General features: G+C 45.7%; 1 protein-coding gene across 1 annotated transcript in view; it reads left to right on the top strand.

Annotated features, from left to right (window-relative positions):
- Positions 1-1,137: 1,137 nt before the first annotated feature.
- The window catches only part of LOC137431025 (uncharacterized), a 36,031-nt gene continuing 10,688 nt past the window's right edge, over positions 1,138-26,480 (top strand). The window contains exons 1-6 of the mRNA XM_078781330.1: positions 1,138-1,984; positions 11,637-11,806; positions 11,904-12,098; positions 21,116-21,167; positions 21,312-21,614; positions 24,953-25,120. Of these exons, the coding sequence (XP_078637456.1) occupies positions 1,513-1,984; positions 11,637-11,806; positions 11,904-12,098; positions 21,116-21,167; positions 21,312-21,614; positions 24,953-25,120 (1,360 nt within the window). The 5' untranslated portion in view covers positions 1,138-1,512. The remainder of the gene's footprint in view (positions 1,985-11,636; positions 11,807-11,903; positions 12,099-21,115; positions 21,168-21,311; positions 21,615-24,952; positions 25,121-26,480) is intronic.

Here is a 26,480-nt window from a genome sequence, read left to right as displayed (position 1 = left end):
ATGCTCTTGGTGGGTTTCCTTCCCATTCCATTGTAATATAATTATATATATGTTTTTTTTTTACATATATATACATGTGCTAAGGCTCGCAGTAGAGCTGACACACACACACACACACACACACACACACACACACACACACACACACACACACACACGCTGATGTCCCTTCCAGTAATCTTTAAAATCAATATGGACATCTGGATTAAAGTAGATTTGATACGGATCTTCATGGAGTAACAATTTAAAATCGCTATATTTTTTCCTCTTTTTAGACAAATCCAACCTCCGCCACCCAATGTTGCACCACCATTTTGTGGTGGGTGGTATCAGTATATTAGAGCTTTGGCTCTGAGTGAAACCAAGAGTGCAGCACAATTAACCGTTTAAAGTCCATGTAGTTATTAAAATTGATCGATTAACAGTCACTGGGAATGGGTACCTTTGCTCGTGTGTAATATTTCAATCATGTACAACATTTGATAGGACGATTTTTTGAAATTTCCAAATTAATGTTTCCATGGCAACTATTTTTTCTTTGGATTTCATAAGTCTCGTGCTTTGCACGACGACGTCTTTCTTGTTTATTTGTATGTTTAATCGAAAGATTCCGTCCAAAACAGGCAGGGGTGTCGGAGCTCAACTTTGTGGAGCAGGGGTGTGTTCAGTTACCAAGTTTCTTGGAGAGTGCTCGCCAAGTGACTTCAGCACTCAACTGTCACTCCATTTGAAACCATTGATAAGGACCTGACTTGGAACCGGCTGGGTTGGCAAGCGCTACCATCTGCTGGGTAACTGAACACAACCCCAGAGCATTCGATGGGTGGTGTTGGCATGCAATTTCACAAAATTCAGCCAGATTTCTGGGTTGTCCATGAACTCTATTTCTGCAAATAAAAATGTGGCAAATTAATAACAATAATGGAATAAAACAAAATACAAATAGAAAATAGAGAAAGGGTAAGGTATTGAAGATGAAACATACAAACTGTAAACTGTTTTCGCTCTTCTCCTCCCCCGGCTGCGAGGTCGCTCCTCCCCCGGCTGCGTGTTCGCTCCTCCCCCGGCTGCGTATTCGCTCCTCCCCCGGCTGCGTGGTCGCTCCTCCCCCGGCTGCGTATTCGCTCCTCCCCCGGCGTTCGTTCCACGGAGAACCAAGCGATGGTTGACCATTTGCTCTTTGGATGAGAATGAACACAGTTATCCTTTCATGTTAAACAATATTACTCACGTAAATTTGATTGAGTTAATGTTTTATGTTCTGTTACTCTGTATTGCCAGGGAGACATTTCCCAACAAATAAATGTCAGAATTTAGAATGGAACGTTTGTGAAACATTCAGTTTAGAAAGTTTTGTGCAACTTGTGGTCTGCACTTCCTCATTAAACCATTTTATCTTGAAGCACCAGGACACATCATGACCATCTGTTGGACACATCACGGTGCAGAAGTAAAATAATTTTGTGGTTCGAGTTCAGTGATTCTGCTGCAGTGTTAGTAAACGGATCGAGGATGAGGGACTCGCTGCTGGTTTTGATGTTGATCCTTGGACAGTCCACCTGCTCGGTGCAGCCCGGAATTACCGTGCTGAGTGTATACGAGCACACCTGTGCGAACCTACCGTGTGATTGCGGGATTCGGGGATCTACCTGGGTACGGTGGATGAGGGATGCAGATGTGGACGGGGTGGTTGAGCAGCAGATCAGTTGTTCTCGTACCAATTGCTACGATATCGACTGTGATCAAAAACAAAAAACAAAGCTGAACCATCGTCATAAGATTTTATCAAACGGGGATCTTCAAATCAGCAAGGTGGAAAAGAGAGATTCTGGTCTCTACAGATGTCTGGATCAACCTTCACGTGGACCTGTAACGGAATGTGATTCGACATCATCATTCTGTACTTCAGGAGATCACGAGGAAGAGTCACCAGAGGGTGTTACTCCATCTTCATGTGGAGCAGCTCTACTCCTGCACATCTCAGGTGAACCTGGAGGTTTATTACACACTTTGAACTCACAAGAGATAATATATGTGTATATGTATACAGTGATGGCCAAAAATATTGTTCAGGCCATTTTAGGATTTATGTGTGGAATAAGCTAAGAATTACTGATTTTTTCAGCTTTCCTTGGTTTTTTCCACTGCAAACCAAAGAAATACAAATGTGGAAACCAAAAGATTTTTTTATTTCAACAATTTTCTGCAAGAAATGGCGCATTATTTGAAAAAGGTGCAAGGGTGCCAATATTTTTGGCCATGACTGTATGTAGTAAGTCACAGAAATGCACCCAATTTTAATTGTTCATTAAATATGCTACGAGCAATATCATTTATCTGATACATAAAGGAACTCATAAAGTTTTGTTTGACTGTGACAAATGTTCGAAATGTCCTCCTCTGAGTTCGACACACTTACCGATACGTATAGAATCGTTTCTCATTGCAGACGAAAGTGTTTCACGTGAGATTCTTGGAAATAAAGATCTCTACAACATCTTTGAGTTCGGGAATGTTCAATGGGTTCTCTTTGAAAACATTTTCCTCAACAAATCCCCACAGGAAAAAATCCAAACGTGAGAGATCATGGGATCATGGAGGCCAAGGACGTCCAGATCGGTGGGGAAACGAATCCAAAACATCAACGCTCTTCATATGAGAAAAAACCACATTTCAAATTTGGCCTCCAAAGCCAGCCACCTGAGTGGGCCTCCTCCGCCGTACAAGGTCCTTCCTTGGCACACCTGAACTCCTGTCCACCCACAAGGCCTTCATCCGCAGTTTCATGGAGTACTGCACTCCCCTCTGGCTGGTGCCCCTGCCTCACACGCTTTGTTGTGCTTGATGCCCAGGAAATTAGGGTATCCCTCATGATGAAGCGGAGTCTATGGGCCTATCTCTTCGCCATCACCGACAGGTCGGTGGTCTTTCTGTCTTCAAGCACCTCATTTCTGTCTTGCAGGACCCTGCAGGGCACACACTGTCCACCATCAACCCTCTTCTGGTGAAACGATCTCAATCCAGGATCGCTGCTTACTTCCATTCATTAATTCCTGTATTTTCCTGTTCAGATCGTCCCCAAAATCCATGATCTTTTCTGCCCCTGCTAAACCCCATTCTCCACCCCCAAACCTCCTTCCAAATTTAATCTAAAGTTAGCTGATGCATAAATGTAATTTTGTAAGGGAAAGCTTTCAGATCAGACTTTGATACAATGATGGCACTACTTTGAGACACTCCAATTTCAGGTGACATGCACGTTGTTGATCTTCTAGAATCTAGGGCCACGCACAATCATTTTGCTAATTATGTGTTATGGTCTCTGGAGTTTGAATATTCCTCGGATGCCCAAAGTGTCCTGCATTATTGATCTTCTCGGAGCCCGTCCCCCTCCACTTTGAAACCATACGACGGTCTTTGGGGTTTGTGCGTCACGTCTCGGGAATTTGGCTTCTGAACGCACGCTGCACTCCTATCATTGATTTCAGCTCTGCATTCTTCTCGAGATAAGCCTGGTGTTGGCTTAGCGGTTAGGGTGCCGGCTTGGGATCCGAGGATCCTCGGTTCGAATCCCGGTCGATCACTGAATTAACACCAGGGGGGCGACTCAAGCCATTTATTCCTTCCGAGGTCGAGCAAATGGAGTACCAGTTCACTGGTAGGATTCCCTCTGTGTCACAAGAGGCGACTAACAGGGTTGGCGGCAGGAAGGGCATCCGGCCGTAAAACATTGCTTCAAAAAGGGGACCACGGTGCCCGAAAAAGGCCAACCCCTGCTCTGCGGGGAAAAATTGCCTCTAAAGGTGGTTCTATTCTTCTCGACAATGAAGATACACTAATCGGATGTTAGTTGTGCCATGGGTTACCTGCAAAAATTTTAATAACAATAATAAAAAAAATTTAAAAATATAATTGTTAAAAACTATTTGAATGCTAATTCACTTATATTTGACATTTATACCTCCAAAATATTTTTTTTATATCAAGCCTGGTGTTGCCTTAATTGCTTGAGATGTAAGGATCCTGAGTTTGAGCCCTTGTCATGCTGTTGATTTAACACCAGGTGTTTTTGGTACTGGAGAGGTAGGGGGGCATTGCAGCAGCGACACACCCGCACCCCGGAAAATGATGCAGCCAAGCAGCCACAGGTTGCATACGAACCACAACCACTTAAATCACAGACTGAGATGTGTAGACAGAGACAGACTAAAGCAATTGCTTAACGTTGCATTCCTCATTAACATGGGGTAATGATAAGTAACATATTGTCGCGTCAGAGGCGCAACTAATGCAGGCGCCACGAGCTAGAGATCCGAAGACCACCGCGAATGACCGAAATTATGTTTGCCGAATTTGCTGCGTTATTTTAATTCCCTAATTACCTACAATTCCCCTATGACCGCTCAAATACAAACCAAAACTGGCGGTTGTTGGTGCACAGGAAGGCAAAAGGCAGGAAGACTTTCCTTAACAAATAATGGTTCATTATGAAAACAAGTGTGACTCAGCATGCTCCGTACGCCTCACCATACATCGTTTCAGAGGGGTAGGCATCTTTGACTATTTCGGTGTCTTTTGGGTCTTCATGGTGTTTTGGGTCTTCAGGGCCATTTGGGTCTTCAGGCTCTTTTGGATCCTCTGTGCCTTTAAGGGTATTTTGGGTCTTTGGGGTGTTTTGGGTCTTTGGGGTCTTTTGGGTCTTCAGAGGCTTTTGGATCTTCGGGGTCTTCAGGGGCTTTTGGGTCTTAAGGGTCTTTTAGTTCTTCTTGGTATTTAAGGGTCCTTGGGGGTCTTTTGCGTCTTCAGGGTATTTTTGGTCTTCGGAGTCTTCAGGGTCTTTTTTTTTTTCTTTTTTTTTTTTTTTTTTGTATACAAGATCGAGGCTCGTGAAAGAGCGAACATTAATCACACAGAAAGACAAACAGACACACAAAACAAATAACATCGGGAGCGGTAGACAAGATGGGGAGAGAGGGGGAAGGACACAAACACAACATTTGAGAGCAGGGACCGAGAGACATGGAGACATCGAGAGAACTGTGGGAGGGAGAGGGCTTTGGGGGGGAGGCATGGGAAGGGGGGGGGAGTGGGAGAGGTATAAAACATATGGACACTGCCAAGACTTCCAGGAAAGAAGTTGGAATTTCAAACAAGGTGGATCTGGGGTGAATTAGTGGGGGTAGAAAAGATCAAGGTTTTGGATGTGGGAAGATAAGAGATGGTGGTGAACAGCTGTTTTGAAGACCTGGAGGGAGGAGTGTGATTGAAGTGAGTGTGGGAGTTTGTTCCAGAGGCGGGAGAAAAGAGGAATGAAAGAGTGAAGGTGAGCAGAGAGCCGAGATTTCGGCAGTTTAACCATCAGAGGGTGGCTGGCAGATCTTGTGCGACCTGTAGGAATATTTGGGGGACAGAGCACAGAGAGAGCTGGGGGAGCAAGGCCGGAGAGGAGTCGGTAGAAGACAGAAAGACCACCTACCTGCCTGCGGTGAGTGAGTGAAAGGCCCTCAGAGATAGCTTCATCGCAGGAGATTCCAATGATTCTGAAAGCTTTGGATTCAACAGCGTGAAGCCGAGCCAGGTGTGAGGCAGGAGCACCAGCCCATAGGGGAGAACAGTATTCCATTGAGCTGCGGATGAAAGCCTTGTATGTGGTGAGGAGCTCAGGTGTGCCTAGGAAGGACTTCGCACGACGGAGGATGCCCAGTCGGCGACTGGCTTTGGAGGCCAGCTTGGAAATGTGGTTTTCCCAAGAAAGATCATGGCAGATGGTGAGACCCAAAAGCTTGAGCGACAGAACTTCTTGGAGAGGATTGTTGAGAAAGTAGATGGGAGGGTTGTCCAGTCGATCTTTTCGGAGAGACATAGTAAGAGTGTGAGATTTGTCAGGATTGAAAGACATGTTCCACATGTTTGACCAGTCTGTGATTTTGTCCAGGTCTTCAGAGAGTGAGGAGGCTGCAGACTGCCGATCTGAGGGAAGAGGAATGGAGCGGCAGAGAGTGGAGTCATCAGCAAAGAGATACAGAGGATTTTCCAGAGAGTCGGAGAGATCATTGATAAAGACCAGAAAAAGCACAGGGCCCAGCACACTGCCTTGGGGAACTCCAGCCTGAACGGGAAGGGGAGATGAGAGAAATCCATTCAGGGCCACACGTTGACTACGACCAGAGAGGAAGTCCGCAAGCCATGCATGGAGATTTCCATGGATACCATAGGAGGAGAGTTTGGTGAGCAGAGCTGGGTGCCAGACCGTATCGGAGGCACGTGATATGTCAAGGGAGACAGCTCTGATTTCCTGTTTGGCATTGAGGACCTCCATCCATTGTTGAGACAGCAGAAGCAGCATGTCCAGAGTAGAGTGACCTGGTCTGAAACCAAATTGATGATCAGAGATCAAGCCATTGGAGAAGAGGAAAGATTTCATATCCGAAGCAATGATGGATTCCATGACTTTGCTGATAATTGGGAGCAGGCTGATTGGTCTGTAGTTGCAAGGATCTGTTTTTGCACCTTTTTTGTGTAAAGCGGTAATGTTTGCTGATTTCCAGGATGCTGGCAGATGACCTTGAGCAAAGGATAGGGTGAAAAGAACAGAGAGAGGGTGAGATAGAGCGGCAGAGCAGGATTTTAGGACCCGTGGGCTGATGCCATCTGGTCCAGTTGCAGAATCAGAGTCGAGGTTTGACAAAAACTCCTCCACCTTGTCAGGAGAGAAGGTCACAGAGTCCAGGAGCAGTTTGGTTCGACTGGGAAAGGTGGGAACAGAGAGAGCTGGGTTTGGGACTAAGGATTTTGAGGCAAACACAGAGTTGAGGCATTCGGCTTTGTCACGTGCGATGTCAACTGTGTGGCCATTTGAGGTAAGGGAGGGGATGGAGGGGGAACAAACACCAGAAACGGATTTGACCAGACGCCACCAGGATTTGGAGGAAGGAGACAGGTTTGAGAGTTCATTCTTGAGTGAGGAGAGATAGTGCTTCCTGGCACTCCTGAGGGTAGACACACACTTGTTCCGAGCTTGGTGGAAGGAACTGAGATTTCCTTCAGTTGGATTAGCCTTCCAAGAGGCAAAGGCAAGTTGTTTCAGGGCAACTGCCTCACCACAAGATTCAGTGTACCATGGACGGGAGGAAGGGTAAGACAACTGAAGGCGAGATGGGATAAATCTGTGCATGAGAGAGATCAGTTTGCTTTGGAAGAATTCCCAGGAAGAATTGATGTCAGAGGCAGTGGAGATGGGAGACCAATCCAGACGATTGATGGCTGCTTGAAGACCGTCCCAGTCGGCCTGAGTGAAATGCCAGACTCGTCGACGCTGAGGAGGCTCTCTGAGAATGGCCAGAGAGATGTCCACTTTGACAAGCACATGATCAGAAGAACCGATTGGAGCAGAAGAAGAGCAGCAGACATTAGCAGGGAAGTTAGTCATAACCAAGTCTAGAAGAGAAGATACTCCATTGGCTGAGATCCGGGTCGGGAAATTGACAGATTGTGTCAATCCCAGTGAGTCACAGAAGTCCTTTGCTGAGGTGCCATGACTGGTGAGAGAGGAACCCACACCCAACCAGGTGGCATGATGACAATTGAAGTCACCACATATGAGGAAGAGAGAGTTGGGATGAGTGGATAGAAGTTGGTCCATGTTGTCAGACAGTGAAATGTAGATGGAGTCATCACTGTTTGGGGGACGGTACAGAACACATATGAACAAAAGGTGGGAGCGGAGAGGAAGCCGTAGCCAGAGGTACTCCTGGGGGTGAGGAGGAGAGAGGGCAGTGCAAGGAGAGTGAGGAAGAGAGTTTTTGATAAAGATAGCCACCCCACCACCAGGCCGAGGCTCAGGTCTATCATACCGGAGGAGGGAGTAACCAGGAAGAGATATTAAGGAATCAGAGACATCTTGAAGGAGGAAAGTCTCTGTTAAGCAGATCAAGTCTGGATTGTCAGAAGCAACCTGTATGGAGAGATCAGTCAGGTTTGAGCGAAGGCCCCGGATGTTTGAGGTCCATACCGTTAATGAAGAGAGAGGGGGAGCATCGGGTACAGGACAGGAGAGGGGAGGAGTAGGGTAAGATGAAGGATGAGAGGGGGAGGTAGGGAGAGCAGTTGTTAGTGTGTCAGCGATTGCAGAAGAGTTCCAAGAAAGGGAAGGAAGAGGAGGATGAAAGGTTTGAAGGTGAAGGGATGAGGCACAGAGAGGGGTTGTTTGAGGGGGGGCAGAGGAAAGAAGAAGGTTGGGGGGGGTGGAGGTATGAGATAGAAGGGAGACGAAGTGGGGAGGAGGCAGCTTTGAGGAGGAGGGGGGAGGAGGGAGAATTGGAGAGGAATGGTATGGGGGGAGATTTGAATGGGAGGGGTTGGGGGGGAGTTTTGAAGGGGAGGAGTGAGGGGGGAGTTTAGGAGGGGAAGGGCAAGGGGGGAGTTCAGGAGTGGAAGGGCAAGGGGGGAGTTCAGGAGTGGAGGGGTAGGGGGGAGTTTAAGAGTGGCGGGGCAAGGGGGGAGTTTAGGAGTGTAGGTGCAAGGGGAGGGATTTGGATGGGAGGGGCAAGAGGGGAGTTTAGAAAGTGGATGATTAATGAAAGACGAACATTGAAAACAAATTGGGTTTGTTGTGATTTTCAAATTAGCAATCCGGTTCAGAATGATGGAGGAGGGATGGAATGAATGTGAATTTAGACCATGTAGTGAGGGAGACGTATAAGATATTGAATTTCTTTTTTTTGAGGTGGAATGAGTTGGAGAGGAAATTGAGAAAAGCCTTTTAAATAGGAAGAAAAACAGCGTGTTGTAAAATACCACTGAGTAAAACACTGAAGGGGAAAGGTTATACATATTTAAATAATATTTAAACAGAACCGTGAACAATCTTATGTGCACAAAAATACCAACGGGGGGAGAGCCGAGAGGGACCACCACGAGTCACGTGAAGGGCAAACGGTGGAAGGCCCACCGGGTCTTTTTGGTCTTCGGGGTGTTTTGGGTCTTCTGAGTGTTTTGGGTCTTCGGGGTGTCTTGGGTCTTCGGGGTGTTTTGTGTCTTCAGGGGTGTTTTGGGTTGTCTGGGTGTTTTGGGTCTTCGGAGTGTTTTGGGTCTTTGGGGTGTTTTGGGTCTTCGGGTATTCAGGGTCTTTTTGATTCTCAGGGCCTTGAAGGGTATTTTGGGTCTTTGTGGTGTTTTGGGTCTTTGGGGTCTTCAGGGTATTTTGGTGTCTTCAGGGGTCTTGGTGGTCTGAAGGGTCTTGGGGGATTTAAAGGGTCGTCAAAGGTCTGAGGGGTCTCAGCAGTCTTAACGCAATTCAGAGGGTTAATTAAAATGAAATGAATGAAGAGGGTTAATCAAGAGGGTGTTAATTATATTTGAAGAAGAAGAAGACGTTTTCGTCGAATATAAACATAGCGACATAACCATATACGTTTGCTCTATTATAATGAGATGATACCGACATGGGGATGGACAAGACATCAAAATCCGGACAGATCTGGTACACGAAGATAGACAAATGGGGAAGGTAAGATGCAAACTAATTGTACAAAATAAATAAAACTATACACCACCGGGTTCCAACAGACAATGGGGATATCAGGTGATGATTTGAGGCAGGCACGAGCTGGTTCTAACTGCAGGATGATGAATGCAGGCTGGCATGGCATGGGGCAAAGTGCTGGTTGGGGAACAATGGCGATGAGGAGGCCAGGAGATGAGGGGATGGCGACAAAGAGCTATGTCTCCATGACTCTCGAAAACTGCCCTTCCTTGGGGAGCGAGAAAGAAAACAGAGAGAGAGAAAGAGGAGGGAGGGCCTGGGGGAAGAGAGGGCGGGGGGTGGAGAGAGCGCGAAAGAGAGATGGAGGGGTAGGAAGAGAAGGGGGGAGGGAGAGCGAGGAGAGGACGAACGTGATCAGAATTCCTATTTAATATAACTAAAGTACCTCATAAAGGGCACCATGTGGTGCAGCATTTCGGAACACCCCCTTTGTGAAGGAAACCAATATGGCGATCACATGTGCATTTACTTTGGGTATAAATACCCGGTTCACGTGATAGAACTTACGATGTTCCAACTTCCAAACAGGCTTTGCGTGTGGATTCAGGAGGTGGTGTATTGGTAATGGGACGTTGTTTGCATGTTTTATCCACAGTTTGTACCTTACACCATGTCGTTTCCGTAGTGAGGTTGTAAGCTCGGTATCCATAGTAAGCTCGTTATACATAGTAAGCTCGTTATACATAGTAAGCTCGTTATACATAGTAAGCTCGTTATACATAGTAAGCTGGTTATACATAGTAAGCTCGTTATAAACAGTAAGCTCGTTATACATAGTAAGCTCGTTATACATAGTAAGCTCGTTATACATAGTAAGCTCGTTATACATAGTAAGCTCGTTATACATAGTAAGCTCGTTATACATAGTAAGCTCGTTATACATAGTAAGCTCGTTATAAACAGTAAGCTCGTTATACATAGTAAGCTCGTGTTACGTGGTCCCCTCGGTGAATACCTGGTCTCGGTGACCCCCGGACCGTGAGAGGAACTCCGCCAGCAAGCTGTATTATATATGCGCTTTCGCCACGCAATCCATATGAATTTCACCCAGGAGACAACTGATGTTCAAGGATATATTTCCAATGGTAATGATACCATACAATTTCAATGACACAACCCCGGAGATTTTCCCCGAGCGATCAACAATACACAACCATCACCAATTCCCAATTCACAATCAATTCCCTATGATTAAGATGGCCATCTTATACATGTGTGTCCCGGTGAGTACTCACGACACCCTTTTGGTCTCGGTCCCGCACAATGTCTCTGGGCCCCTCCTGACCAAGATGATGGTCGCCGTCGCCGCACTCGGGCGGTTGAACGAACCCCGGGTGGACGTGTTTCCACCGGGCAGGTATCGTACCAGGCACCGTGGCTGCAGCCCCTCGTGGCCACGCAAAGCGGGTACGGTAGAGCAAGCCAAACCCCACGCCGCTCGCAAGGCGCGTTAGGCCCCAACGTGCGACCCGCACGCGTCTGTTTGGACGGTGCCGCGAACGATGCCAGAAGCGGGGTCGATGCACGGCCCCACGTCAACTTGACGTCTCCACCGGGCAGGTACACGTCCCGGTAATTCCTCTCGCCAGACAGGCTTCGGAACGCCGCTTTTCCACGCAGCGCAAGGTCGATCCCACCTTTTGTCGGAGCGGGGCGAGGAAGAATACCACTCGTCCCTTTTCTTCCTCGTGTCTTTTTTTTCTTCCGTTTCCGGTCACTTCCGTTTCCGGCCACTTGTTCAGAAGGGCTCCTGACCCTCCAATCACAACAACCCTTAATATACTACACACGGATAAGCAAAGACCTGAATGGTAATCCACATACATTCACATAAATATGTAACACTCGTTATACATAGTAAGCTCGTTCTACATAGTAAGCTCGTTATACATAGTAAGCTGGTTATACATAGTAAGCTCGTTATAAACAGTAAGCTCGTTATACATAGTAAGCTCGTTATACATAGTAAGCTCGTTATACATAGTAAGCTCGTTATACATCGTAAGCTCGTCCTGATGGTTTATTAAAGTAAAAATAACATTGTACGTCATGTTTAACATCCGGGATATTAACGATGTGCGATTTCCATCAGATTCCCCTCAGGAAGCGAAGGATTACAAGATTTACATCAAAACCAGAAATGATCATTGGGCTGGCACAGATTCCAACGTGTATATCACGATCTGTGGAGGATTGACGTGTTTGAGATCTCATCATCTTAAACATTCAACAACATATGACAATCCTTTTGAACGAAATCAGGTAATTATTCACACACACTTTGACAATGTAGATAAAATATTAATAAACATGATATTGTCTGACCAGGTGAGATGTTTACGTGCACGTGTTTCTGCAGGTAGATGTTTTTACTGTGCGCTCCCTTTACCTGGGGAACCTGGAAAATGTAACATTCTGGCACGATGGGAGTGGAAGTCATTCCAGCTGGTTACTCAAGAACATCAGAATCGCCGAAACATTCTCCGGCATGGAACAAATATTTCCCTGTTCATGTCAGGTTGATGCAAACTCTCCTAAAACCCTGCATCCCCAGGTAATCTTACCTTGTTCCATGTATACGCAATGTAATCTCTGTCTTTTAACTTCCTCTCCCAAGATCACGTGTTTCCCAATCCTTTCTACCTTCATGAATGAAGTGAATCTAGAAAATGAATGAAGAACTGTGTAAAGATATTAATGAGAGTAAATATTTACCATTTACTAATTCTTATTTGCCTTTTGCAATAATAATTTATATTTTATACACGGATTAATTATTAATTGATGGATAATTAATGGATGATCCTGTTATTGATATCCACGTCATGTTAACATCCAAACAACTTCCTTATAATTCCGGTCAAGTTACGATAACAATGGAATCATTAAACATTGGATTGTTCAAACTTATAAATGAGAAATATTAAATAAACTTCACCTTTGTCTATTCAGTGCAGGACAAGGACTGTAATATACGGCAATGTACAATACCATAGATGTACAAGGACATCAGGAACGAGGAGGGAAATTAAAAAGGTACAAATGGGATTTCAATCCGGGATCCCATCATCAGGAGCTCTGTGCTGGGTTTGTGGATCAAAAGAATCAAATTAACCGGATTATCACATTCATGGTTCATTATATTCATTATCAGGATGTAGTCCGGCAGCTAAGCTAAATATAGCATAACAATTGTGCATTTTGTGAGGAAAGCACCAAATTTGGCACACGAGTAGACTATCATATTATGAAAAGATCTGGATATTGGGCCATCTCAGATTCAGAGATTTGATTTTTGCAAGATTTGCAGATTTGCAAGCTGAGATTGCAACGCCAGGGACTGCTGACTCCTTCCTGCGAGCTGCCCACGTCACCCGCACAAGAAGAGCTCATCAAATCACTGCAGCGGCACTGCACATCCTGCAACACCGTGCGTATGAACGCCACTGTATGACATATGCTGATGATGCAGAAGACCTGCCTGAGTTCGAAGACTGGTGTCACCAGAGAGGAGAAGACATTCCCAACTTTCAGTACTGGGCAACTGTGCTGGAACTAGAGATGTTGGTACTGGTCTACGTGCGTTCTCTGCGGCAGGCTTCATTCACGATGTACCTTGATGCCCTGACGGAACTGGTCCCATGGTTCCATGCCTTAGACCACACACACTATGCCAGGTGGGTCCCTGTTCACCTGAGGGACACGGTTGCACTCCCAATGAAGCACCCAGATGTAGCCAGAGAATTCAGGGCTGGCAACTTCACTGTACAGAAGACGAAGAAGGTGCTTTCTTCGATCCCAATCGAATCGAAATCTTGCAAAAATCAAATCTCTGAATCTGAGATGGCCCAATATCCAGATCTTTTCATAATATGATAGTCTACTAGTGTGCACCAAATTTGGTGCTTTCGTCACAAAATGCACAATTGTTATGCTAAGTTGCCCCACTAATGTGGGTGATCTTTACACAGATCCATAAAATGAAATCTTTCACCTCCAAGTAATTTCACACAATATTGTCAATTTAACATGCCGGGGAATTTGAGGAACACGTGCTCCACAATGCAGTACACCGTGTCACCTGATTGAAAGTTCAGAACATCTAAACAGTAACTTCGAGTCTAATAGTGACTCTTATCATCAGGTTTCTGTATATTTCATACAAATATCAGTGGAGAGGAGTGTGCATCAAACGCCCTGTTTTTTAAAATATTGTTGCGGATCTCCCGAAGCCCGTTCCCGTTATAAGGGGAGGATTAAACCCCTTTCTTTCCCCCTGGGTCTTCGTGTCCACGAGGCCGAATCGCCACTTCCTAAGCAAGCGTGAAAAAGGGTATCGGGTCAACGTCGCACGTACCTTTAACCCACGCTGCCACGAAAGCAGGGACCGAACCTTGCACAAGCCACGCTTAATCGAGTACGCCCGAGCGGTATGCGTATCACGTGACTCGTGCCGTTACTTTTATGGAACCCGATTCGAGCGGTTCTAGTCGTACCATGCGAGGCCAATCAATGGAAGGGACGGGAACGGTCAAATAAGAGGAATAACACCATTTATTATTATTTACAATGATCAGGATGAAGGAAAGGGGACACAGAGCAGAAGTTTAATCGATTTTAACTAATTCCCAGGCACAGGGCCCACTCACGCACACGGGGAGAAGAAGAGAAGAATTCCGTGCGCCAAACGCGCTTTGCCGTCGGTCGCTCCGGGGCAGCTCGCCCGGCGTGGCTCTCTGGCAGTCATGGCACGTATGCAGGAGAAGGCAGGCAGAAGGAGATTGCGCGTCTGTGGCCCGGCATGGGTCATCTTCTCGAGCGCGATTAATACAGCGCAGAGCGCAGGGCACGGGGCTCGGGGCAAGTTCGTGTACAAACTCGGCTATTTCAGTGATCAAGTCCAACACTCTGATTCTGAACGGAACTCCAACTCATGGACTGCACGACTCCGACTGAGAACTCCACTGAGGTGGGGGGGGGGGGGCTCGGAGCGGGGTGTTATGGCTCCGCCCCGGCCCTACCCGAATGTTCCAGGCTCCGCCTCTCATCGCCGTGGTTAGCCAATCCCCTCGAGCCCTGATTGGTGGCTCGTTGCTTACCGGCCACTCCTCCTGCAGCTCCTCCCTTCAGCCTCGCTAGACTTGTTCTGGCCTGCCACGTGGCATGCTAGCACCAAAAGACCGCCCTACTCACGGGCCTGCTCAACGCAAAACTAACACAGGAAAGGACTACGCTTACATTCACTAAGAAATAACTGAACTATCGCGAGGCTTCATGTTGTGGTGCATCTACCGACGAGGGGGATTATCCTTTATTCCAAAACCACAACAATATATTGTCCTTTTGATCGAGTCACAATTAGCCCGTTCCATGCGCAGCAAGAGACAGGTTACTGTAATCACTTCTGTGTGCGGCTGTGTCTCTGTGTTTGTGTCTGTATGTGTCTGTGTCTGTGTCTCTGTGTGTCTGTGTCTCTGTCTTTGTGTCTGTATGTGTCTGTGTCTGTGTCTCTGTGTGTCTGTGTCTGTCTGTGTCTCTGTGTGTGTCTGTGTCTGTGTCTGTGTCTGTGTCTCTGTGTGTGTCTATGTTTGTGTCTCTGTGTCTGTCTCTGTGAGTGTGTCTCTGTGTTTGTGTTTGTGTGTGTCTGTGTCTCTGTGTCTCTGTGTCTCTGTGTTTGTGTCTGTCTGTCTGTGTGTCTATGTGTGTGTCTTTGTCTGTGTGTGTCTGTGTCTTTGTGTGTGTGTGTCTGTCCAGGCATAACTTTTTTACCATTTGAGTTTTGTCATCAAATTTGCACCAAAGCTTTATTATGATAACGAGCAACGGTACCAGCCCTATGAACAAAGGCTGGAAAGGGTGGAAATGCGAATGGTTCGGTGGATGTGTGGAGTATCGTTGAGAGAGAGGAAAACAAATGATCAATTGCAAAAGATGATGGAAATAGAGCCTGTGATGGATGCTGTGAAGAGAAACAGGTTGAGATGGTTTGGTCATGTGTTGAGGAAGGATGAAAGTGACTGGTTGAGAAGAGTGATGGAAATGAATGTAGAATTTAGTAGACGACGGGGAAGACCGAGAAAGACTTGGGTAAAGGTGGTGGAAGAAGAAATGCGGGCAAGGGGGTTAACACCCCTCCCCTTCAAAACTTCCCAATCACCCCTCCCCTCCAAATCTACCCCTTTGCCCCTCCCCTCCAAATCTTCCCCATCACCCATCTCTTTGAAATCTTCCCCCTTGCCCCTCCCCTCCAAATCTTCCCCATCACCCCTTCCCTCCAAAACTTCCCCATCACCCCTCCCCTCCAAAACTTCCCCATCACCCCTCCCCTCTAAATCTACCCCCTTGCCCCTCCCCTCCAAATCATCCCCATCACCCATCTCTTTCAAATCTTCCCCCTTGCCCCTCCCCTCCAAATCTTCCCAATCACTCATTCCTTTCAAATCTCCCCCCACACCCCTCCCCTCCACCCTCCGAAACTCTCCCTCGCTCCTCCCCTCCGAGACTCCCCTCTCACCCCTCCTCCTCAAAGCGTCCTCCCCGCTTCTTCCCCCTTCCAACTTTCACCTTCATCTCCCTCAACCTTCTGCCTCACTCTTCCCCCTCATCAAATAACACCTCACTGCACCTCACCCAATCACCATCAAACCTTTTGTTCGCCCCATTCTTCCCTTTCTCCAAGCTATTCTGTAATCTCTGACACACCTTCAACAGCTCTCCCTACCTCTTCCTCCTCTTCCACATTTTACCCTACCGCTCCCCCCCCCCCCCCCCCCCCACCCTGTTCTGTATCCGATGCTCCCCCTTCCTCTTCCTTAACAGTATGGACCTCAAACATACGGGGCCTTCGCTCAAACTTGTCTGATCTCTCCATACAGGTTGCTTCTGACAAGCCAGACGTGATCTGCTTAACAGAAACTTTCCTCCTTCATGATGTCTCTGATTCCTTGGTATCTCTCCCAGGTTACTCCCTCCTCCGGTATGATAGACCTGAGCCTTGTCCTGGAGGTGGGGTTGCTATCTTTATAAAAAAAAACTCTCTTCCTCACTCGCCCTGCACTGCCCTCTCTCCACCTCACCCCCAGGAATACCTTTGGCTACGGCTTCCCCTTCGCTCCCACCTTTTGTTCATACGTGTGTTGTACCATCCACCAAACAGTGATGACTCCATCTACATCTCGCTGTCTGAGAATATGGACCAACTTCTATCTACCCATCCCAACTCTCTCTTCCTCATATGTGGTGATTTCAACTGTCACCATGCCAGTTGGCTGGGTGTGGGTACCTCTCTCACCAGCCATGGCTCTTCAGCAAAGGACTTCTGTGACTCACTGGGACTGACACAATCTGTCAATTTCCCGACCCGGCTTTCAGTCAACGGAGCATCTTCTCTTCTGGACTTGGTTATGACTAACTTCCCTGAAAATGTCTGCTGCTCTTCTTCTGCTCCAATCGGCTCTTCTGATCATGTGCTTGTTAAAGTGGACATCTCTCTGACCATTCTCAGAGAGCCTCCTCAGCATCGACGAGTCTGGCATTTCACTCAGGCCAACTGGCACGGTCTTCAAGCAGCCATCAATCATCTGGACTGGTCTCCCATCTCTACCGCCTCTGACATCAACTCATCCTGGGAATTCTTCCAAAGTAAATTGCTCTCTCTCATGCACAGATTTATCCCATCTCGTCTTCAGTTGTCATACCCTTCCTCCCGTCCATGGTACACGGAATCTTGTGGTGAGGCTATTGCCCAGAAACAACTTGCTTTCGTCTCCTGGAAAGCAAATCCAACGGAAGGAAATCTCATTTCCTTTCACAAAGCCCGAAACAAGTGTGTGTCCACCCTCAGGAGAGCCAAGAAACAATATCTCTCCGTTCTCAGGACCAAACTCTCTTATCTGTCTCCCTCTTCCAAATCCTGGTGGCGTCTGGTCAAATCTGTTTCTGGTGTTTGTTCCCCCTCCATCCCCTCCCTCACCTCAAATGGCCACACGGCTGACACCGCACGTGAAAAAGCTGAATGCCTCAACTCTGTGTTTGCCTCTAAATCTTGTGTCCCAAACCCATCCCTCTCTGTACCCACCGTACCCAGTCGTACCCAGTCGTACCCAGCTGCTCCTGGACTCTGTGTCCTTTCCTCCTGACAAGGTGGAAAAGTTTCTGTCAACCCTCGACTCGGATTCTGCAACTGGACCTGACGGCATCAGCCCACGGGTCCTAAAATCCTGTTCTTCCGCTCTTTCACTCCCTCTCTCTGTTCTCTTCACCCTCTCTTTTGCTCAAGGTCATCTTCCATCTGCTTGGAAATCTGCCAACATCACCGCTTTGCACAAAAAAGGTGCAAAAACAGATCCCAGCAACTACAGACCAATCAGCCTTCTCCCAATTATCAGCAAAGTCATGGAATCCATCATTGCTTCAGATATGAAATCTTTCCTCTTCTCTAATGGCTTGATCTCTGATCATCAATTTGGTTTCAGACCTGGACACTCCCCTCTGGACATGCTGCTTCTGCTTTCACAACAATGGATGGAGGTCCTCAATGCCAAACAGGAAATTAGAGCAGTCTCCCTTGACATATCACGTGCCTTCGATACGGTCTGGCACCCCGCTCTGCTCACCAAACTCTCCTCTTTTGGTATCCATGGAAATCTCCACGCATGGCTAGCGGACTTCCTCTCTAGTCGTAGTCAACGTGTGGCCCTGAATGGGTTTCTCTCATCTCCTCTTCCTGTTCAGGCTGGAGTTCCCCAAGGCAGTGTTCTGGGCCCTGTGCTTTTTCTGGTCTTCATCAATGATCTCTCTGACTCTCTTGAAAATCCTCTCTATCTCTTTGCTGATGACTCTACTCTCTGTCGCTCCATTCTTCATCCCTCAGATCGGCAGTCTGCAGCCTCCTCACTCTCTGCAGACCTAGACAAAATCACAGACTGGGCAAACAAGTGGAACATGTCTTTCAATCCTGACAAATCTCACACTCTTACGATGTCTCTCCGAAAAGACCGACTGGACAACCCTCCCATCCACTTTCTGAATAATCCTCTCCAAGAAGTTCTGTCACTCAAGCTTTTGGGTCTCACTATCTGCCATGATCTTTCCTGGGAAAACCACATTTCAAATCTGGCCTCCAAAGCCAGTCGCCGACTGGGCATCCTCCGTCGTGCGAACTCCTTCCTTGGCACACCTGAGCTCCTCACCACATACAAGGCTTTCATCCGCAGCTCAATGGAATACTGCTCTCTCTCCTCTGGGCTGGTGCTCCTGCCTCACACCTAGCTCATCTTCACGCTGTTGAAACCAAAGCATTCATAATCATTGGAATCTCCCGCGATGAAGCTAACTCCAAGGGCCTCTCACTCACTCACCGCAGACAGGTTGGTGGTCTTTCCGTCTTCTACCGACTCCTCTCTGGCCTTGCCCCCCCCCAGCTCTCTCTGGGCTCTGTCCCGCAAATATTCCTACAGGTCGCACAAGATCTGCCTGCAACCCTCTTATGGTTAAACTCCCAAAATCAAGACTCTGCTCACCTTCACTCCTTCATTCCTCTTTTCTCCCGCCTCTGGAACAAACTCCCTCACTCTCTTCAATCCCACTCCACCCTCCAGGTCTTTAAAACAGCTGTTCACCACCATCTCTTATCTTCCCCCATCCAAAACCTTGATCTTTTCAACCCCCGCTAATTTCAACCCAATTCCACTTTTTTGAAATACCAACTTCTGTCCTGGAAGTCCTTGGTGTCCTTGTGTTTTATACTTCTCCCCCCCCCCCCACCCCTTCCCACGCCTCCTCCCCCCAAGCCCCCTCCCTCCCACACATCTCCCTGCTCTCAAATGTTATGTTTGTGTGCTTCCCCTTCTCTCCCCATCTTGTCTTCCGCTCCCTCTTTTTATATATTTTGTTTGTCTGGTTGATTTGTTTGTGAAGTAAATGTTAGCTCTTTCATGAGCCTCGATTCAGTACACAAAAAAATCAAAAAAAACAAAAAAAACAAAACAAGGGGAGATGCAGAAAATAGGGCAAAATGGAGATCGTCATGGGGACCGCAAGGCTAACCCCCGCTCTAGCAGGGAATATGGCCTTAAAATGCCTGTTGTTGTTGTTGTTGTTGTTGTTGTTGTTGGTACCTGCCCTAAGGGAGGCCCAAATGAAAAGGCTAAATATCATAAATTGAATTTTTAGTGCAAATTCACAATTTTGTGAAAAGGTCAAAGGTCATTGTCACATAAAATCATCAATTTTCATCTGATTGACCTGAAATTTTAAGAATTTGCGTATTGGGTCACATAATTGGCTCACCATTCAAAAGCTAGAAGCTAATTGTTTTGTTTTTTTAGATCAAAAGGTCAAAGGTCAAGGTTGCGTAAAATCGCGAACTTTCACCCGATTGACCTGAATTTTAAAGAATTTGCATATTGGGTCACTGAATTGGTTCACTAATCAAAAGGTAGAAGCTGATTATTTTTTAAAATCTAAAGCTCAAAGGTCAAGGCTACATAAAATCATCAATTTTCATTTTGAATTTTTTGAACAGTTTTCATTATTTTGAGCATACAGAAGATGTCTGAATACAAACGAACGTGGATGGGCTTTGCATTTTCAGATGCTTTCTCGTTTGTTTTTGTTACACTAGTCCTATATAGCATTTCTGTAAAATATTTCGGATTTTGGATTTTTTTGAGATCCCCCCCCCCCCACCCCCCCACCAGGATCTGATAAAAATCGGGTACCCTCGCTAAAGGGTTGCTTTGGCCAAATGTGATTTTTTTTTAAATTTTATAAAAGTATGTTCTTACTAAAGTAAGAACATTTCATAGTAATTCAGGGTCACTGAATCCAAAAATGGCCTCTAAAAAGTTGTGGGATCAAAATTGGAAAATATTTAGTTCAATTCAATTTGACTTCAACTTCAACCAACGAAGCAAAAAAAAGAAGCTTTTTTCAAATGTTTTATTATTCTCTCTAACCCTAACCACTCGGAACTTTGGCTTGCCAAACCGCTCTTGAGGATCCTGAATTTGCGCATGCGTAAGGCAAGATCGGCCCACACTTATGGCGAAATGGGTAACAAGATGGTACCTTGCGGTCATATGATCATGTATCCTCCAATCACGATCGTTTTTGCTGAAACCAAGTTTAACAAACTCTAGTGTTCTATATGGCTCTGTAGGGTCCTGTGGACCACTCTCTATGGCGGGACTAGTCTAACAAAACAAAAGGTATGACTAGATCAATATGAGAATATTTTTCAAAAATGGGCCGTTTGATGCACCCTAGTGGAGACTGATGGAAGTATCAGGTTACGTGGGAATGAGGGGTCAGATACACTTAAAAATGATGTAACCAGCAGGGAGCTGTTCTGTGTGATGAATGAATATAATATGTGATGTTGTACGTTATAAATCATTCCCTGCCCTTAAGGATCCTTGAACATATTTCGTGTGAATTGCTTCCATTGTTGTGTAAGAGAAGTCATCACAGTGATTATATCAATATTGACGAGCACAAGATCACATGGAAATCTCCCATCATTTTACCACACCTGGCTATTGTTGCTCCCTCTCTATTATTTAATTTCAGATTCCCGGGTCATGTGACCCTTTGGATGAGAGAGAACCGAATAAACCACACGGTGAGTTTTGTACATTCTCATTCTGGGATTTGATGCCGTTTATCAAAGCATTTTGGGAAGAAAAACATGGAATAAACTCGAGGATATGTGGAGAGATGTTATTGGTGGAAATAACGATTGTAATTTCCTTGTTTCCCATTGTAGTTCCGAACACTCTCAGGGGAACTCCTCTCCTCTCATGTGAGATTCAAAAGCTCTCCAGTAACAAGTTCTCACTGCTGTGGATGTTTGGAAGTACTGAAGGCCACGACCAGGTGATCGCAGTGGCCGGAACACAGGCAGACATCCTTACCTCCTGTCTGGGGAAGAGTGAACAGAAAAACCATACAGTGCTGGAACCTGGACAGGATTCTTGTCCTGAAAGCTCCCACTGCTTGCTGCCTCTCTTTAATGTAACGAGAGACGAACTGGAGAGATACTGGTGCCTGGTTGGTCCCGGAGAGGATGGTACGTGTAGAAAGCAGGTGCTGTCCATACTCTTTCACACCTATTGGGTGTCTATCTATCATTTTTTACAGGATCTAAGGCTCGTTGTGGAGCTGACATACACGCACACATACACAACATAACTGCTAGACAAAAACGCAGGCATAAATCTCTAAAGGGATGGGGGGGGGGGATATATCACCACCCCCTCCCACCTTTCCACTTTTTTACCTGGGGAGGGGGGTTGGGGCGGGAGGGGCGGGAGAGTGGTCCACAGGACCCTACAGAGACATATAGAACACTAGAGTTTGTTAAACTTGGTTTCAGCAAAAACGATAGTGATTGGAGGATACGTGATCATACGACCGCAAGGTACCATCTTGTTACCCATTTCGCCAAGTGAAACACTAAATTGTGTGCATCTGTGTGATTGCTAAGTCATACTTACATTTCCTCACATCATTATAATCATTGTACCATAGTTATGCAAGTATAATCAGAACAAATAAGAAGTAAATGACCTATATGGTAAATTCTGCCCAGTGTGAGAGAAAGGGATGTATAACAGATTCCTTTTCTCTCATGGAAGATCAAATACCATTTAAAGTACAGCACAGGGTCGGACCCCACTATTCGCGGTTCCGCTATTCGTGGGTTCCACATATTCGTTATTTGCGGTTCTGCATTTCGCGGTTTCCACATATTCGCGGTTCAGCTATTCGCGGGTTCCATGTATTCGCTATTCACGGTTCCGCTATTCACTGGTTCCATGTATTCCCGGTTCCGCTGTCGCGGGTTCCACGTATTCACTATTCACGGTTCCGCTGTTCATGGGTTCTGCTATCGAGGGTTCTGCTATTCGCGGGTTCTGCTGTTTGCGGGTTCCGCTATTCGCGGGTTCCGCTATTTGTGGGGTGCCGCTATTTGTGGGTTCCACATATTCCTGGTTCCGCTATTCGCGGATTCCACGTATTCGTTATTCGCGGTTCCGCTATTCGCGGTTCCGCTATTCACGGTTCCACTATTCGCAGTTCCACTGTTCGCGGGTTCCGCTATTCGCGGGTTCCACGTATTCACGGTTGATAAAATGCGCATTTGCTCTCTTCTTTGAAACTACACAAACTACACATGAAACGTGCCCACAACCTTCATCACCCATGATATACCAATGTTTGTTCATGGCATAAAACAATCAAGGTCTAAGGTGGTCTGTATGGAGTGGGGGGTGGGGGGGGGGGGTTGACCCCATCCAAAATAGGTATTTGCTCTCTTTTCTGAAATTAAGAATATCGGGGTCTGAGGGGATCTGTGGGAGGTTTGAGTGACTGTTGCCCCTGATCTATGTGACCTTCAGGACCCACGGTCCTATTTTTGGTAATGTTGGTGTTTTTATTTTCTGTTTTGCTTGTTTCCTTTGGTGCAAATGTTTAACTCATGTGTTTTACTCAGTAATTCACAATAATTCAGTCTTAAATCATATTTTCAGTGCCAAAATAAACTTATTCTCACTTTTAGTTTTCACATGAGATGACTTTTACTTGCTGAGGGTCTTGAGGGGTTAAAGGTCTAAAGTGTCTAAAAAGTCTTGATGGTCTAAAGTTAAAGCTCAAAGCGGTCTACAGTTTCAAGGGTCTGAATGTCTGAAGGGTCTAAAGTCAAAGGTTTGTAAAGGTCTAAGGGGTCTAAGGCGTCTGAGGGTTTAAATGGTCTTAAATCAAAGGTTTTTATGGTTCTAAAAGGTCTAAGTGATTAAAAGGTCTCGAAGGTACGTTCCAATAGTACGTAATTCACGCGACATTGCACGTGAACAGTTGGGTAACAACATGGCACCTATTGTTAAATTCGCAAACTCTAGTGTCCTATGGCTCTGCAATAGAGAAATTCGAGCTGTTTGGTAAGTTCTGTTAGGTTATTAAGAAATTGAGGAGCTGTTTAAGTTCTGTTATTAAGAAATTCTGTTAAGTTCGACAAAAACTTGGTAAATGCTAAAAATAATTTGTTAAAAAAGACGATTTTGTTTTTGTTTTTTTGTTTTTTTTAGAAAATATGTGTTTTTTTCTTGTATTGGCCAGTGGGCCTTTTGCCACATGTCTTAGTAATAGTGATATTGCAGATCAGTTTACCATTTGGGGCCATTCATAAATTACGTAAGTAATGATGTAATTTTTAGCTCACCTGGAACGAAGTTCACCAAATTGTGACCAAATTTGTCACAAATGATATTTGTTGTGTTGTGACTAAAGTTTGATCACGGCATTTTAAAAAATCGGGGTCTTAAGGGGGTTTACCGGGGATCAAAGTGGATCCAGGTTTAACCCCCCACAATAGGAATTTGCTTTTTCCTCTGAAACTACACAAACAATTTCGATGAAACGACCACAACCTTCATCGCCCATGATGGTACCAAAGTTTGTTCACGGCATTAAAAAAAATCTGCCCCTTTGGGGTCTACGGGGGGTTGCCCCCCAAAATAGGTATTTGCTTTCTTCTCAGAAACTACACACACTATTTTGATGAAACCTCACCACAAACTTCATCATCCGTGATGTACCAATGTTTGTTCACGGAATTACAAAAATCGGGGTCTGAGAAGGTATATGGGGTTGGTAAGTAAAAATGTAACTACGTAAGATAAAAAATACGTAAGTAAAATAACATAACTGTAACACCGAATAATTTCATAATTTCAACACTGAAGATAATCTGGTGTGGAGAGCCTGGTGTTGTTTTAACGGTTCGGGTGGCTGGCTTGGGATCCTAGTGTCCTGAGTTAGAATCCTGGCGAACCGTTAAATTAACACCAGGTGGAGTTGACTCAGCCTGTCATCCTTTGAGGTCGGCGAAAATGAGTACCAGTGTACTGGTAATAGGGGCACTGCATCAGCGGCACAACCACGCCCTCAGCAAATGATGCTGCCTGCTGTCCTGTGCTGCACACGAAAGAAGAAGAAGAAGAAGCCGAAGGGCAACCATTGCCACCATGTTGGTGTATGTCTCGAGCAGTCAACACAGTGTTTCATCTTTCTCTGCATGCCAAGTCTGTGGCCTACAAGGTGACCCTCATACCTGGATTTCTGAATCCCTCCAGTAGTGTAGTCAATGTGTTCCCATCAATGGAACTCTCTACTCTACGATACACATACTCCACTCCATGCTACTGTAAGTACTCTCCCAGTGGAGGCTGGAGTGCCTCACATCAGTGTCCTGTGCCCAAAGTTTTCCCTCATCGATACAAATAAAAGCTCCCAAATGCTCTGAAAAACTGTGATAAATTCATGGAGCACTTGTAAATTCACCTTTGTATACAGGTAATACCAAAGTATGGTTTCTAGTTTTGATCATTTTTTTTTCGACTGCAGACTTATTCTCATCTGTTACTCCAACTATAAAGAACTTCACAACATCCACGTCGAGAGAGGCTGGCCGAACACAACAACAAAAGATCATCATCCCAGCTGTGATTCTGTCTCTTCTTGGAATATTACTGATCGTGATCTTTGTGTTCTTTTTCAGAAGACGTCACAAAGGTAAGTGTGTGCATACGTTTACAGCATGAACAAAATGTATAATCTGATGTAATACAGAGAAGAAGACCACTCTATACATTAAAACCTCTCAGTGTAAATACCTTGTCTGGATTCTTGGTCCTAATCTCCTCTTTTTTAATCTCCAATTATGTCTTCTTCTTCTGTTAATGTATAATATGGAAAAAAAACAACTATCCTGCTACTTTCTATTGTGTATCTACATATATATATATATATATATCATATCATATCATATCATATATTTGATTGGTCACAAAAAAACAATTTCCTGATGTTTTCCTGATGAGCCCATAATAAGAGCGAAATCCAGATCGACATCTCTGCCTTTGTCTATTTGTGACCATAGAGCTTCAATCTCAGTCTGCAAAGATTTGAGTACCACACGGATGCCTCGTAGTTTGGAGGTGATGTGTTGGTATAATTTATGTGCATGACGTCATCGTCATGTCATGGGGTTAGTGTGCTTCTTTCGTTAAACTACCGTGACTCGGCGCGCTCCGTGCGCCTCACCACACGTCGTTTCAGAGAGGTAGGCATCTTTGACCATTTCGGTGTCTTTTGGGTCTTCATGGTGTTTTGGGTCTTCAGGGCCATTTGGGACTTCATGGTCTTTTGGATCCTCTGGGCCTTTAAGGGTATTTTGGGTCTTACAGGTGTTTTGGGTCTTCAGGCTCTTTTGGGTCTTTGGTGTCTTCATAGGCTTTTGAGTCTTAAGGGTCTTCGGTGTCTTTTGTGTCTTCAGAGTCTTCAGGGGCTTTTGGGTCTTAAGGGTCTTTTGGTTCTTCTTGGTCTTTAAGGGTCTTTGGGTGTTTTGGGATATTTTGGGTCTTCGGGGTTTTTGGGTTTTCTGGGTGTTTTTGGGTCTTTCGGGTGTTTTGGGTCTTCGGGGTATTTTGGGTCTTCGGGGTGTTTTAGGTATTTGGGGTGTTTTGGGTCTTCGGGGTGTTTGGGGTCTTCAAGGGTGATTTGGGTCTTCAGGGATCTTGGTGGTCTTAAGGGTCTTGGGGGAATTAAAGGGTCATCAAAGGTCTGAGGGGTCTCAGCAGTCTAAACGTAATTAACAGGGTGTTAATTTTATTTGAAGAAGAAGAAGACGTTTTCGGCGCATATAAACATAGCGACAAACATAGCGACATAACCATATAAGTTTGCTCTATTATGATAAGATTTAATGTTCCTGACTGCAAACCTGCTGATGGTTGATGAGCAGGGCAGAGACGATGTGTCCACGTGGCAGGCTACACTTGGTGCTAACAGGTCGTGCAGCAATTGCTGGGGTGAGACTCGATCTGTGCCTTGCTTCCCAGTCAAGTTAGGGGGTTCAACCTGTGTATATTAG

Source organism: Myxine glutinosa, chromosome 7 (genome assembly GCF_964187855.1).
Source record: "Myxine glutinosa chromosome 7, kmMyxGlut1.1, whole genome shotgun sequence".
Taxonomy (NCBI): Eukaryota; Metazoa; Chordata; class Myxini; order Myxiniformes; family Myxinidae; genus Myxine; species Myxine glutinosa.
This window is presented reverse-complemented; position numbering and strand designations above follow the sequence as displayed.